General features: G+C 28.7%; 1 protein-coding gene across 1 annotated transcript in view; it reads right to left on the reverse strand.

Annotated features, from left to right (window-relative positions):
- LOC108909777 (ankyrin repeat domain-containing protein 33B-like) overlaps positions 1-14503 on the reverse strand; it is a 141636-nt gene that overhangs the window by 30887 nt on the left and 96246 nt on the right. The window contains exon 4 of the mRNA XM_018714199.2: positions 9252-9392. Coding sequence (XP_018569715.1) covers positions 9252-9392 — 141 coding nt within the window. The remainder of the gene's footprint in view (positions 1-9251; positions 9393-14503) is intronic.

Genomic DNA, 14503 nt, shown 5'->3' on the forward strand with positions numbered 1-14503 from the left:
GGGCATTGCCTTAGAAGAACCTCGGCAACTATCTTAGTTGATAATGGTGGAGACATTACAACCCTAAAGCGACATGGTGGATGGAAATCTACCAGCGTCGCTGAAGGATACATTGAAGATTCTGTAAACAATAAGAAACAGATAGCGATGAAAATATTAAACCCATTAGAGTATAATGAACCAAGTACATCAAGCGAAACTGTAAATATTGATCCTGAAAATAATTTAGTCGAAGACTTTTCTGTTAATAATGGTACAATTGTTAACACTGAAACTGAGAACCTTATTACAAGTAACGTATTCAACGACAGAACTGTAAACTTTGAAAAAAAGACAGCCAGCAGCGCTTTAAATATCAACAACTGTACCATACAAAATTGCACATTTAATATTCATGTTAATAAATAAAGTTTGATGATAGACATGTAGGTAATTTAGATGTTTATTCGTTTAATTCAAATTAAAGAAAAATAATTGTTACATTTGTTTTTTTATTCATGAATAAAGTGGTTAAAACTGTCATGTTTAATTAATCAATAAAATGTATAAAATGTATAAAATAAATAGTATTACCTACCTACTGATTTTATTTTGTGCTGAGATTGAACATCGCGTTATCCGCTATAAATTTTCAAAATTAGTGATTTTTTATATTCACGCTTGAAGAAAATATAGTATATGTCACTCGGAGTGGAAGGCTCATTATGTGTTTTGCCCAATTTGCTCAGCCTCGGCTAACGCCTCGGCGAGCAAACTTTTGGGCTCAACACATAATGATCGCCTTCTACTCCTAGTAACATAATATACTATTCTGCGCATATGAAGGTCAAAGCTCATAAGATTTTAAAACATCTCTAAGTGCTTGTGTTACAAGGAATGGAGAAAAAGATGTCATGTGCTTATGTACCTACATGCATCAGTAAGTTTTTAATGTTCTTTGTTTTTTGCATGTAGATACGTTTGCTACCTACAGTTTTATCTCTACTCTTACAACTTTTGCTTTTAAAGGATAACAAGTAAGTTGAACAATACACTAGTAATATTTCTTTTATTTTAATGAAAATGAGACTCTATGTGAAGGTATATTCTTATTCAATTCATTGAATTAAATGCATCTCTTCTATATTAGTAATTAATTGAGCTTTGGGTAAATATGGCATAAATTCAATTTGGGATCACTGACCCCAATGCAAGAAGTTTTAGTTACGAATCACGTTACTCACGTGGCGCTGTGCTGTTTTAGCATTGTTGACGATGAGTTACTTATTTGTTTTTGATTTAATGAATCGTTTGAATATAAATAAAGTTTTATTGCCTGAACACTTAAATATATTAAGTAGACAGAGGACTACATTGTCATTCCGCAACAATTCATGTAAAACCGAGGACAATACACATTTCGCTTACAATTAATTACATAGAACTTCCACAAACTCAACATATTCATCTAGTACATTTATGGGAAACATTTGTATAAAATATAATGAAGTTAGTGTAATGAAGATATGCAGTTTGTTTCTTCGAAATCTATACGAATGTTTTTTCTTAAAATTGGCATGTGATTTTATGGTTATTTATTTTTAGTTTCAATTTAACTCTGAATTTAACAATTTTTATTCTCGTTTCGTTTTTATCAACCCAGACGTATTCTTCTTGTTTAAGAAATACACAACTCCATTTTCCTATCCGTCTTCCAATTTTCTATGAAGAAATACTGACTGCACTTTATTTGTCAATGGAAATTTTGACTTTTATTGTACTACAGAGTTTAACTATGTCTAATACCTATTTCCTTTGTAATAATTTAACAACAAATTCTATGTTATAACGTTAGTTGTCATAGAATAGACAGGATGATTCTTAACAGTATGTATTTACGCCCGGGGGGGGGGGGGGGATGAATCTGCGCATGATTTTAACTAAAAAAACCGTAAATGCTTCGTTATCATGATTAAGGTATTAAAGTTTCAATAATTTTTCTGTTTTTCATTTATATCTCCCACAGTTTTTGTAATATGTTGCTCAAATATGGAACTTAGGTTAACTTAGATTACCTGTATCACTAGCCCTGCCTAATAGTTGTCACGATCTATAGGGTGATACTTTTTCTTCAGTTAGGCCTTCTTTCACCCCCCCAACCTTTCTTCCGGTACGTCACTAGTCTTTTCTAGAAAAAGAGTCTAATTTCTTGTTCGATTTATAAACTTTTTTGTCTCTTGCAATTTTTTCGTATTTGCGACCGTTTTCGAACAAAAAAATAAACAATGATTTTTTGTAACTCGCTAAATTAAAAACCGGATTTCAAAATCCTCTAGAAGGTTCTGACTGTCGGATAATAATTATTTTGTTTTATTACTTTTGACCTTCGGTTTTCAAAAACTACTTCTGTCTACTTATTGTAGATAATTATTATTTGAGTTAAATATTAACTACTTTTGAATTACTTGTTGATACAGAATAACAAAGAATAAACAGGGCTAATTAACAAATTCCAAAAATCACCGGTTGATTGCGTTACTTTAGTGAAAATATTACTGAATAATAATTATTTGTTGATAATGTTTTCTGTGATTGAATTAAAATATTATTTCCTGAACTAATTTAGGCATCAGGAACAAGCTCAGTATGAATTAATATACCTGACCGCAAATGATGTAAAAAAAAATGGATCTATGTTTTATACAAAAGGCAAGTTCGGTATTGACATCTAGATCTAGATTAGATATATCTTTGTCTTTTCATCTCTTACAATTAGAAAAGAACAAATCACATCTGGAGCGTCTAGATGTTAATACCGAACTTGCCTAAGGATTATGATCATCTTCCTCTTTTCGGTGAAAACATAAATAACAAAGCAAAAAACTATTATAATTGCATTTTTAAATAGGTGTACAAATTTTGATGTCTGTCCCTGATTTCATTCACCATAAATCAAACCAAGCATTTTTGAATTATTTGTCAAAACATTTTTTGCAAATTTTCACGCCATGTGGCAACTAGTTAAACAAAGACACTTGAATAGAGGTAAATTTAAATAAATCTCCAAGAAGCTGTGGTGGCTCTTTATACACGGAATATTGAGATATATTGTATACAGGGTGATTCACAAATGGTGACTAAAAATGAAATCTCGTATCCTTTGATGAATTTTAAGTCTTTCCTATAAAGCTTTTATCTAGGACGCTCCATTAAAAAGATACAGGGTGTTAAACATTAAAAAAATAAATAAATTTTTTAAATGATTTTAAAACTAGTATGTGAAATAATTTGAAATTGAGCACATGTATATAAATACATATAAATTATTGGTTTACATAAGTAAACACTGTCCAAAATCTGAGGGCTTTTCCTAAAATATACATGCTCCAGTGGCATATTATTTTTTTTGAAAAATATGCCATTGCTTTACGATAACGACCATGATATTTTTGAATTTGTGTTTTAATTTTCTACAAATTGTTACTCTTTCATGTTTTTCGAAAAAAGCCTGATTTTCGAGTAAAACATAAAAAACGAACTGAGAACACACTTCAATATTTTTGAATATAATGCTTTTTAAAATCACATAGTGGGCTGCGATAACAACTTTGACATTCTGAGCAGTTAGAAGAAAGAATATATAATTATTTTCATCAAATTCAAGCGACATTAAATTTCGAACAAATTACATTTTCGTTACTAAAATGATGTCGGGCCTTTGTTCATGGAACTTAATGTATTTTTGAGCATTTACTCAAATAAAATCATTAAAATGACGACTAATGTTATTAATTTCTTTATTCGAATAAATAACCAAATGATTAGTGCTTGTCATGTCATTTAAGTAAAAGTGTTTTCAGTTGGTTTTTAGGTTTTACTTGAAAATCAGGATTTTTCGACAGATATAACAGAGTAGTAATTCATAGAAAATTGAAAGATGAATTCGAAAATATCATGGTTGCTGCCGTAAAGTAGTGGCGTATATTTTATTTAGAAAAATATGCCACTGATACCCTGTATCTCCGCCACTGGAGCATGAAATTTTAGGAAAAGCCACACTAGTTTTTTAATTATTAAAAAAAAATTTAAAATATTTTTTGAAGTTTAACACCCTATATCTTTTTAACGAAACGTCATAGATAAAAACTTTGTAGGAAATACAATTCAACAAAAAATACGAGGTTTCATTTTTGGTCACCTTTGTGAATCACCCTGTATATCAATATATTGCAAAACTAGGTACTTGAAAATGTATAAGTTAATTATAAAAAGTATATATACTATATTTATTGGTCGTATTTAAAGGTGACTAAACTTCGCAACTTATTTGGCGAAGTGTAACATACTGCTCTTTCACACACCAACTCCTTTAACACGAGAAACGTCTCAAGGGCTGATTTAGAGAAAAGGGCAGTCGAAAATGTTACACGAAATATACCTAGGTCTGCTTTTACTCTATATTCCCCTTACTTAGGTGAATTTTCGAACTAATCGATTAAATGTTTAAATACTCAGATACCAGAATATTTTGCTTTAAAATTTGATAAAAATTTTTATTATATTAGTCCAAAGTGTTTGATTTTATTCGTGTTTTTTTTAACCTTTGACCATCGGTCGATATCTCAAAAACTACCGAATTTTCGAAATAAATTTATGGGACTTCAGTTTTTAATTAATTCAATATTATTTGAAAAATTTGCTTAAAATTACTTAAACGGTTAAACAAAAATAGTACAACTTTATGTTAGTATAAAAGTTACTGGTTCAATTAATGTAATGGTCAGAATAAAAAAAAAACAATCAGTTATTTAAAGAAATATAACTTCACCTCATACTAAATACAAGGTGTTAACGAAATAAGTACTCAAAATTGGGGAGTATGTAAAACATGTCGAAATATGATGAAAACTAAGGGAGATACAGCTCCTTGAAGAGGTAACTCATCAAACAGTTTTTATTTCATAACTTCAAAACAGTTTAATATTAAATGACGAAATTTTGGGTTTATATTACTATTTATATGCTTAATAATCGGTATAATATACAAATTAAAATTTGCTACAGGGGGTAAAGAAAATGCGGGATCATGGGGCAAATTTTACAATTTTTTTTTGGTACGCAATTTTTTCTACTTCCTGAACCGAAAATATGAAACTTTATCATATTTTGCATAAAAAAGGTACTCTTAGATTTTAATAGCATGAGCCGTTTTCTAGTAAAATCCATTTCAATAATTCATTACTTGCTCAAAAATTCCTACTGCAAAATAAATGTTATCAAATTGTGCCATGAGAAAATTAATATTTTTATTTAATTTTCCTTTTGTACTATTATTACCGTTATTGTAGTTGTTATGTAACTGTTACTAAATCAGGGTTTAATATCACAGTTAAGTAGATAATTTTGTAGTAACAGTAACATAAATAATTTTGAATAATAAAATGTTATTACTATTATTATTTTTATTTGAAAATCAAAAAATACCCAAAAAAAAACCCATGAGGAAATATCCATAGTAATTATATGGTATCTAGGATAGTTGAAACTTGCGGCGTCTTTTTAGATGCAAAATGTGATTATCCTTCTTTTTTTACTAAATCCCACATTTAAGCAATTCTTGAGTTCCCGAACAACTTTGTTAAATACAGTTTTTAATGAAAACAAAAATTAAAGGCACTTTGCGTAGGGGAAATTTCACATTTGGCATATTTTGGATGCCTGGTATGTTTTATTACAAATTTAATTACTATCTATGGCTTCCCAAGATAAGCAAAACTTTTTATCAAGAATAACTTTTTCTCAAAATATCAACATTAAAAAAGTTTACAAGTGTACGGTACCCCATGCGGGAACACACTGTACATATAGGTATATAATATTGTGGGAAACTCACTACTCTGTGGATTAATACACCAGCCAACGTCGAATTACACACAATGTTTGACCTAAATATTTATTAATTATTATTAGCTTTTGTAGTTTTTTTACTTTATTGTAAGGTTGTTTTAGCTAATTCAAATAAATTTTCTTATAATTACTCCCAACTAATAAAATTATCTAATATTTTCACCATTTTAAAGAAGTATGCAAATAGGTGCAGTTACTTGTAAAATAAGTGTTGTCCTTTTTCGCAAATAATTAGGATATGAAATTACATACATTATTAAAAATTATAATAGAATTACAAAAATGATTTGAAGAAGTGTATAAATTCTTATAACTATGTGAAAAAGTCTACAAATTACGAAAATTACGAAATTATATTTAAAAATTACAAAAAGTACCAGAACAAATCTATAAATTACTGAAATTACGAAATTATATCAAAAAATTATTAAAATTACTGGTAAGTAGCAAGGTAATTTTAAGTAATTTAAGTAGGTGTACGTTTTACTGCCGAGTAGCACACCCCTAGAAGTATTTGGTCTTATTATATAAGAATAAAAATCTTTTAATAAAGTATTACTGAGGGAAGTAGATTAATATTGATACTTATAGCTTTTCCCCGTGCACGTTTTATTTCTTAAAACGCTGTATATGTACAACCGTATTCATTCGTAGCCAGAACGCGATATTACCGATACAAAAACCACAGCTTAATAATAAGCTGTGCAAAAACTATATAATTTTTTCTAGTGTTGTACCTACTTATATGATATCTACATATATTACGATATATGAAAGCAAAACAGTCGATTGTCTACTGCTCTACCGTGTTTCATAGTATTAAATACTTTTCTAGTTGAATAATTGTATTATCATCGGAATTACTTAGACCCCTCGAAAAACAATTAAAACTTCTAAAAGCAAGACAAAACTCAATTTACAATTAGATTAGTGTGAGTGAACTTAGTCTGCCTGCAGAGATAGATTGAATCATCCGAGTTATCAACGCATGAAATGCAAACCATAAAGTTAAAAAACATTTTTAATCGTGTTCCCTGATGAATGAATTGCGCCAACTGTTTTTGCTAAATTGTTTTTTATTACACTGTATTAAAACCTTGGAATATAATTCAAATATGCAGGGTGTCTTGAATTCTATTGTGATAAATCTACACTGAGAAAATTATTATCTAACATCAAACTAACCTATATCCGAGCCTATACCTATTTATGTAGAATAATATAGGTGTAACTTTTTATAATTTTACATTTAAATTATTGTAAGTTTGAAAGTATATGGTAGCTATAGAGTTTTATTTAAATAAACAAAAGTAAATCAAACATAATTCAATACTATTTAATATTAAACTTTTTGAATGGAAAATATTAAATAAATTATTATTGCTACAAATACACTCAAATAAACAAGAACATGTTTTTTTAAGTCATAACTACAAGTCTTTTTTATCAAAATTATTTTGTAATATACCGACGCGTATACCTACTTGATATTAATTTCAATTTCCGTTTAGTTTTGACTTCTATTGAAGTCGTGGAAGACATTCTTGTTATACTAATTAGAATCAAGTATTGTATTTAATAAAGGAAAAATGTTTTTTCATCACTGAAGTGCCATCAAATGTCAAACAATTATGTCTTGACTAGAAGTCCAAGATTGGGCATCGAAAAGAATCGTTTTTTTTTCAGAAATATGGGAAGAAATTGGAAAATATCGGAAAAATGGAGCTTTTGTTAAAATCTAGTATATAAAGGGTCCTAACCATTACGTTTTGCCAATCTCGTATATCTAGGAAAATATGGTTTCAAGTGATTTATTTGTGTTTATGTCTCGGTTTATGTACATACAGGGTGGGCCATTAGTGCGAGTAAGTAAAATAACTCCCTTGTTATTCGTAATGCAGAAAAAAAGTTTATATAAAAGTTGCACACAATCAAAGAACCTAAAGGACAAAAATAATGTGAAACATACAGGGTGATTAGCAAAAACGGAAGACGCCAAATATTACATTTTTTAAATGGAACTCCCTGTATATTTTTAAACATAAAGATTTCTGAGAAAATTCTTTATATGACAATATAAACAGTTTAACATTTTAATGAGGTGTTGCCAAATTATGTAGAAAATTCTTCGAATTTTGGAAGAAACATGACATCGAAGAAGTTGTATTAACTTACAATTGCTAACACTTGGAGCAAAAATATTTGACAATTGTAGACAAATGTTAAGCAAAGACGTCTGTATTAGCTAATATCGATATTTTATACAGGGCATTTTTTATAATTCGATGATTTTTAGAAAGTTCAAACTTGATTTTCTAACATTTTTCAAATGGAACACCCTGTATTTTATTGTTCTATTTTATTCACATATCAGTTCACTTCAACTTTTATTAAGTATGTTATACACCTAAAGTTGTTAGTTTTTAAGATATAACAACATTTATGGAAAAACCTAATTTTTATTATTTTCGGTCGCACGAAATGGCTATGAAAATAACTGTCAAATTGTGTCAACTTGTCAATTCATAATGTATCATTCCGTTTTGAGTTAATTTTATTATTTAATATTTACTTGTGGTATTCTATAAAATAATATAAAGTAGGTTTTTTCAAATATGTTGCTATATCTTAAAAACTAACAATTTTAGATATAAAACACGCTTAATAAAAGTTAAAGTTTCTTTCTAAAAATGATCGTATTATAAAAAATGTCCTATATAAAATATCGATATTAGTTAATATTTTGCTTATAACTGTCTAATTATTTTGTTCCAAGTAGCTGAAAGTTAATACAACTTCTTCGGGATCATGTTTTTTCCAAAGTTCGAAGAATTTTCTACATAACTTGGCAACCCCGCAGTAAAATGATAAACTGTGTATATATTGCCACATATAGAATTTTCTCGGAAATCCATGTATTTAAAAATATACAGGGTGTTCCTTTTAAAATATATAATATTTGGCGTGTCCCGTTTTTACTCATCGCCCTGTATCTTTCAAATTAATTTTGTAGTATAGGTTTCCTAATTCTGTACAACTTTTATATAATTTTTTCTCTGTATTATGAGTAACAAGGGAGTTATTTTACTTTCTCACACTAAAGGCCCACCCTGTATATGAAATTTAATCTTATTTACTTCAGAATTATGGTTTTTGCTTTACTTATAAGCAAATAAAGATATTGATAATTCCCGTTTAAAATGTCCTTTCTTTTTTAGTTTTTCTTTCCGTGACTTGTGACGTGTATTTTTGTTACAAGTCGAAGCTCTATTATTTTCTATTTTTATTGTTGAGAAAAATCTTTTAATATAATTTTTACGTTACTTAAAGAAATATAACTATAACACTACTTTCCTTTCGCTTACCTGCAAATAGTAATAATTTGGCACATTTATTTCTCCCTTGAAGAGCAGCTTTCATAAGTGGAGTAAAACCTAAATTATTTCTAGCGTCTATTTCTATCCCTCTACATCGACTTAGCATACAGTTCAGGCACTCAATTTGACCTGAAAAAAAAAAATAATAATAATATTACACAGGGTATTTTCATATGTCCATTATAATAACTTCAGGAGGTTGTTCCTTGGATTATTTTTTATCAAAAAACTATATGTTTAAAACTTGTAAAATTTTTATTAGGTACAAATAAAATAAAAACACAAAAAAATCACTGAAGGGTGTATAGCCTATAGTCATTAAAAAATCTAAAATTTCCACTTTCCTGTATATTTTAGAACTTCGAGAAATACATACAACCGTCAGTGTCATTTCTAAGACAAAAGTCTTCCTCTTTGTAAAACGGGTCTGTTTTCCATTTATTATATTTAAAAATTAATAATAAATATATCATAATGTTACAATCGAAATACAATTTTAAATATAGTGTAATATAAAAAGTCCTAAAAAATCTCTGCGTTTTTTAAATTGTCTGAGGAATAACTTCCAAAAATATTTAAAATTCTTCGCCAATATTTTTTTATTTTGGACTTTTGATGGTGACACTTTTAAACTATATTTCAAGCAAAAAATCTAAAACGAAATGTTTGAGACACATTTTCATTTTTTTTCTCCTATGTGATACGCTTATTCAATAAATTTTCTTTTCAATTCCCAAAATGCACAGTGGCGTGTAAATTCTAGGGTTCTTAAATACAGTTCCTATTTTTCTAAAGCCACTGGTTATAGATTTGAGGCTCACTAAGACATTTTTCATTAGCATTACGAAAGAATAACCTCCTAAAGTTCTGATATATTTCTAAAACATAATTTAAATCTTATAAAATTATGTTACATATGTTCAATGCATAATAAAAGGGGTAATTAAGAAAATAAGTTCTTCCTTGCGCAAAAAAATCAGTCTTAACATTAACTCAAATACACACTAACATAGAGGTTTACTCAAAACGCTATACAAATTTGTCAGATATACACTGTAAAAAAATTTCACTCTAAATTTCACTCAGTTTTACTCAGTATTCTATCAATTTCTGTCCACACCCAATTGAGTGAAATTTTCGCTCTATTAGTGTGAGTACAACTGATTGTGAGTGAAACTATTGCATCAGAAATGAGTGAGTTTTACTCAAATCCGATTTACTGCTAACTATCGATAGAGCGACTTTTCATTTTATTCTGAGTATATAAAACCAATATAGAGTTGACTTTTTCTCTAATACGATTTAAATTTAACTATTATAGTCATTTTTACTCGGACTTGATTTTTAATTAGCTAAATATTTAGTGAAAAAATTCAATCACCCATAAATGATTAATTAGGATATACAGTGTTGAAATTAATTAGATGCTGTGGTCTGCAAATTATGAACTTTCAAATTAGGAGTGATATTGTAAAAATAATGTCTCAAATCTACAATTTTTTTTGATACCTTGAAGTTAAGAGATGAAAATCGGTTGTTTGTTATAATTTTTTTGTAATTTATTAAATTTGTATAATTGCTTCCATATTATTAACGTTTGGAGTGGTTTTGCACCACTTTATATTTTCTTGAAATTTTAATTTAACTATCATTGTCATAATCTACTAAATAGTCATGGTGGTTTCAACACAGATTTGTTTTAGAGACAATAATTTAGGTCTCGATTGGTTCACTGATCGGAGAAATAAATTGCCATAGCCTATATTGTACCTACGTTACAAATACGTAATTATACATAACAATTTAACTGTCCGTTTATTTAACCAAATATTGATCGAGACTTATTATATTGTCTTTATTTATTGTAATTAGATCACTGGATTTAAATACAATTTTCAGTAGAATCACCAGATAAACTGATACTTTTCCAACTCCAAAGCACACCATACGCCATACTGCCATCCACCACACGCCACTGTCACGAGATAACCTAATGGAACGATGGGAACTGACAAAGACAATGCACCTGGATATAAAAAAGGGTGGGATCACTCAGTAGTGAGGACATTTACTCTGATTTAGGTACAAGTGCACCAAATACGAGTTTACGTGAAGAATAATGAGACTTATATTTGAGTGAAAGTTCTCAGTTTTAGTCCATAAATTATCACAAATGAGTAAAATGATCAAAATGCTCAATACTAAGTGAAATTGTACTCAATAATTTCACTCAATGGATTCACTCCGAATTTTTATTGCTGTTTTACTGATTTTTTTAGAGTGTAACTATACAAAGCCCATAAATTAATTATAATTATAGAAGATAATTTTAAAAATAAAAAAAATCAGAATTATATAAAGCATGCAAAGAAATATTTAAGATAGATATTTTTTCTTTAATGTAATTAATTTACTCTTTTATTAACTTCCTTGATGTGTTGATTGACAATTCAACTTGGCGCATTCACCAAAACTTAAATTAACAGAAAGCAATGAAATACATATTGTGTAACTTTCTATAAACATCAATTTGAGTAGAATTATTTTTTCGTAAGAATCAAAAATAGCTTATCTCATATATTTACTCTATTGCATTATCTCTGGAATCCAAATTAAACAAATAACTACAGTTAATTTCAAGTGGCCATATGTTCTATTTTTATCAGTCGTCACATCTCAAACAGATGTACGTTTTCCATGGACATACCTAAGCTTGTTATGACAGTAATTATTGAAATTTTTCTTCTAACATACAGGACATAAATAAAATACTTGGCTAGACTTTAATAGCGGATTCTGTCACAAATTAAAAAAAAACTTAATCTTGTAATGTTCTCAGTCCTCGACACTTCATCCTATTTCTTCTTAAATGTCATTATTAGTGTCCTGTATCTTCTGTGAAATTTCATAATTTCATAAATTAGGCATTAATCAATTATTGCCTAAATAGGTGTTTGTAGACGTAAATATGTTTTCGCAAACTAAATTTATATAGGTAACAGTCAATTAAACATTTATTAAATTTGTGAAAATCATAACAATTAACGATCAATTTGTGACAAGTAGTATTCTAATAAAATATTCATAAATTTTACTGGTCTTGAGAGAGTTGATATTAAAAAATTTTGGGGCCGACAAAAAATTATTGCAAATTATAATTGAACAAGGCAGTTGAAAACAGTTAAATTATTATCTCATAAATATATGTTACTAAACTCTTTGTTTTCAAGATATAAGTAGTACCTATATTAAAATTTAAAAAGTGCTTTTTCTAATTTTCTAAAATGAATTTTTCTTTCCAGTTATTTCATGTATATTATAAAAGATTGTTTCCATTACTGCACTGAACTGTTTCCTTTCTTGCAATACCAAATAAACCACCATATAATTTGAGCGAAATGTATTTTTGCACATAATTAAAAGAACCTTAATTCGTACCTGTAGAATTGATAATTAAAATGCGCGTTTTTAGCTACATCCTTGTATAAATAAAGTAATCTCCTGAATTGGTAGTGAATATACATATAAAATTACTTAATTATTGTTTAATACTGTTTAAGGAAATAAATATATGGAAAAACATTTTTTTTAACTATAATATATGTATAGTACACTTTTCGTGTTTACGTAGGTATATGCATTTAAACATATTTTATGCATAAAGGATGTAGAGATTTAATGAGAATGTTAACGATAAAACTCAGTGCAGCATCCAACTTTTAACACTATTAGGTATAAAGGTCTACGAACATCATTAAATGTTCTGCTGTAGTGTAGGTGTTTCTGAATAATATAGAAAAAGGACTGCATGTAAGTAACAATTTTCCAGTGAATAATATGCACTTGTGTGTGCATAAAAAATGTAATGTATTGTCTCGAGTACTGTTCTACAAGGAAAGTTAATACGAACTGTATAAGCAACTTCGCCAATTCCTTCTATAAATTTGTATTTGGTTTTACATATTTTTCTGTACGCCATTTTGTATTACAGAGACATTATTTGAGCAACTCCATTATATTTTCTATTTTTTTTAAATATGTAGGGGTATTAAAGACATCTTTCCATAATTCAGGATAACTTTCGAGGGAAACATTCAAATACAAATCTATTGCTGTTAAGTTTATATTTTTATATACAGTTACCTTATAATCGGACTTTTATCCACACATATGATCCGTCTAAAGTGATACTTTATCCACTAGTAGAATAAAGTAACTGTATTTCACTAGTAGAATAATGAAAAAATAATAAACTGTGCAAAACCGTACTTATCTTATCAACTTCGACGTCACCTGTTACATAGGTGTTGTATAACAATGAAAAAGTAATATTAACGGTCGATAGAAGGAAGCACAAAACACAGGCACTTAGGTAGGAAATTCTGGAAGGAAGCCTAAAGAGTTGAAGATAGGCAGTGGAAGTGAGAACAGTGTGCAGATAGGTAGCAAGACGATCGGCGGGCAGTGTGACAAAGTAGTGTAAAATTAAGTGTTTAAAGTGTTATTAGTTAGCAGGTAATATTCTTTAAGTACTTTGTTGTTAATTGTTCTATGTAATCTTATGATTGTGATGGTTATAGATGTTTCATGATAATAATTCTTTGTATGTTTAGCTTCCATTGCTTTATGCTCAAGGGCATATATTTTTCTAAGGTAAAATTGTTATAATTATTCTTAAAGATTGCTCATTATTTATTTCATGTTAAAATATATATATCTTGTCGTAATTGCCAGACATTACAATAACGACTCCTTTGTTTCACATCTAACTTGTTTTTGTCATGATAGCGTTGTTCGAAAAACCTAGATGTTTCATGATAATAATTCTGTATATGTTTAGCCTTCATTGTCTTACGCTCAGGGGCGTATATTTTTCTAAGATAAAATTGTTACAATTATTATTATAGATTGCTCATTATTTATTACATGTTAAAATATGTATATTGTCGTGACTGCCCAGATATTGCATTAACGACCTCTTTGTTTCACATTTAACTTGTTTTATCATGATTAGGTTGTTCTTTGATTTCTTGTGCTCACTTTATGTCATACGTCTATACGAGCCTTGTTGAATTTACTAACATTTTCGCCCGTGCGGAACGAATCTGGATTAAGCTCGATTGCCTCCCGTATGGGACTCCAGTGTTATGAAGGATCTTCCGAAATCTCAACTATAGCTGGATTGCCTCCCGTATGGGACTCCAGTACCTTCCGGCTCTGCCGGCTAACTAACACCAAAC

This window comes from Anoplophora glabripennis, unplaced genomic scaffold, assembly GCF_000390285.2.
Source record: "Anoplophora glabripennis isolate ALB-LARVAE unplaced genomic scaffold, Agla_2.0 scaffold392, whole genome shotgun sequence".
In the NCBI taxonomy this organism is placed as follows: domain Eukaryota; kingdom Metazoa; phylum Arthropoda; class Insecta; order Coleoptera; family Cerambycidae; genus Anoplophora; species Anoplophora glabripennis.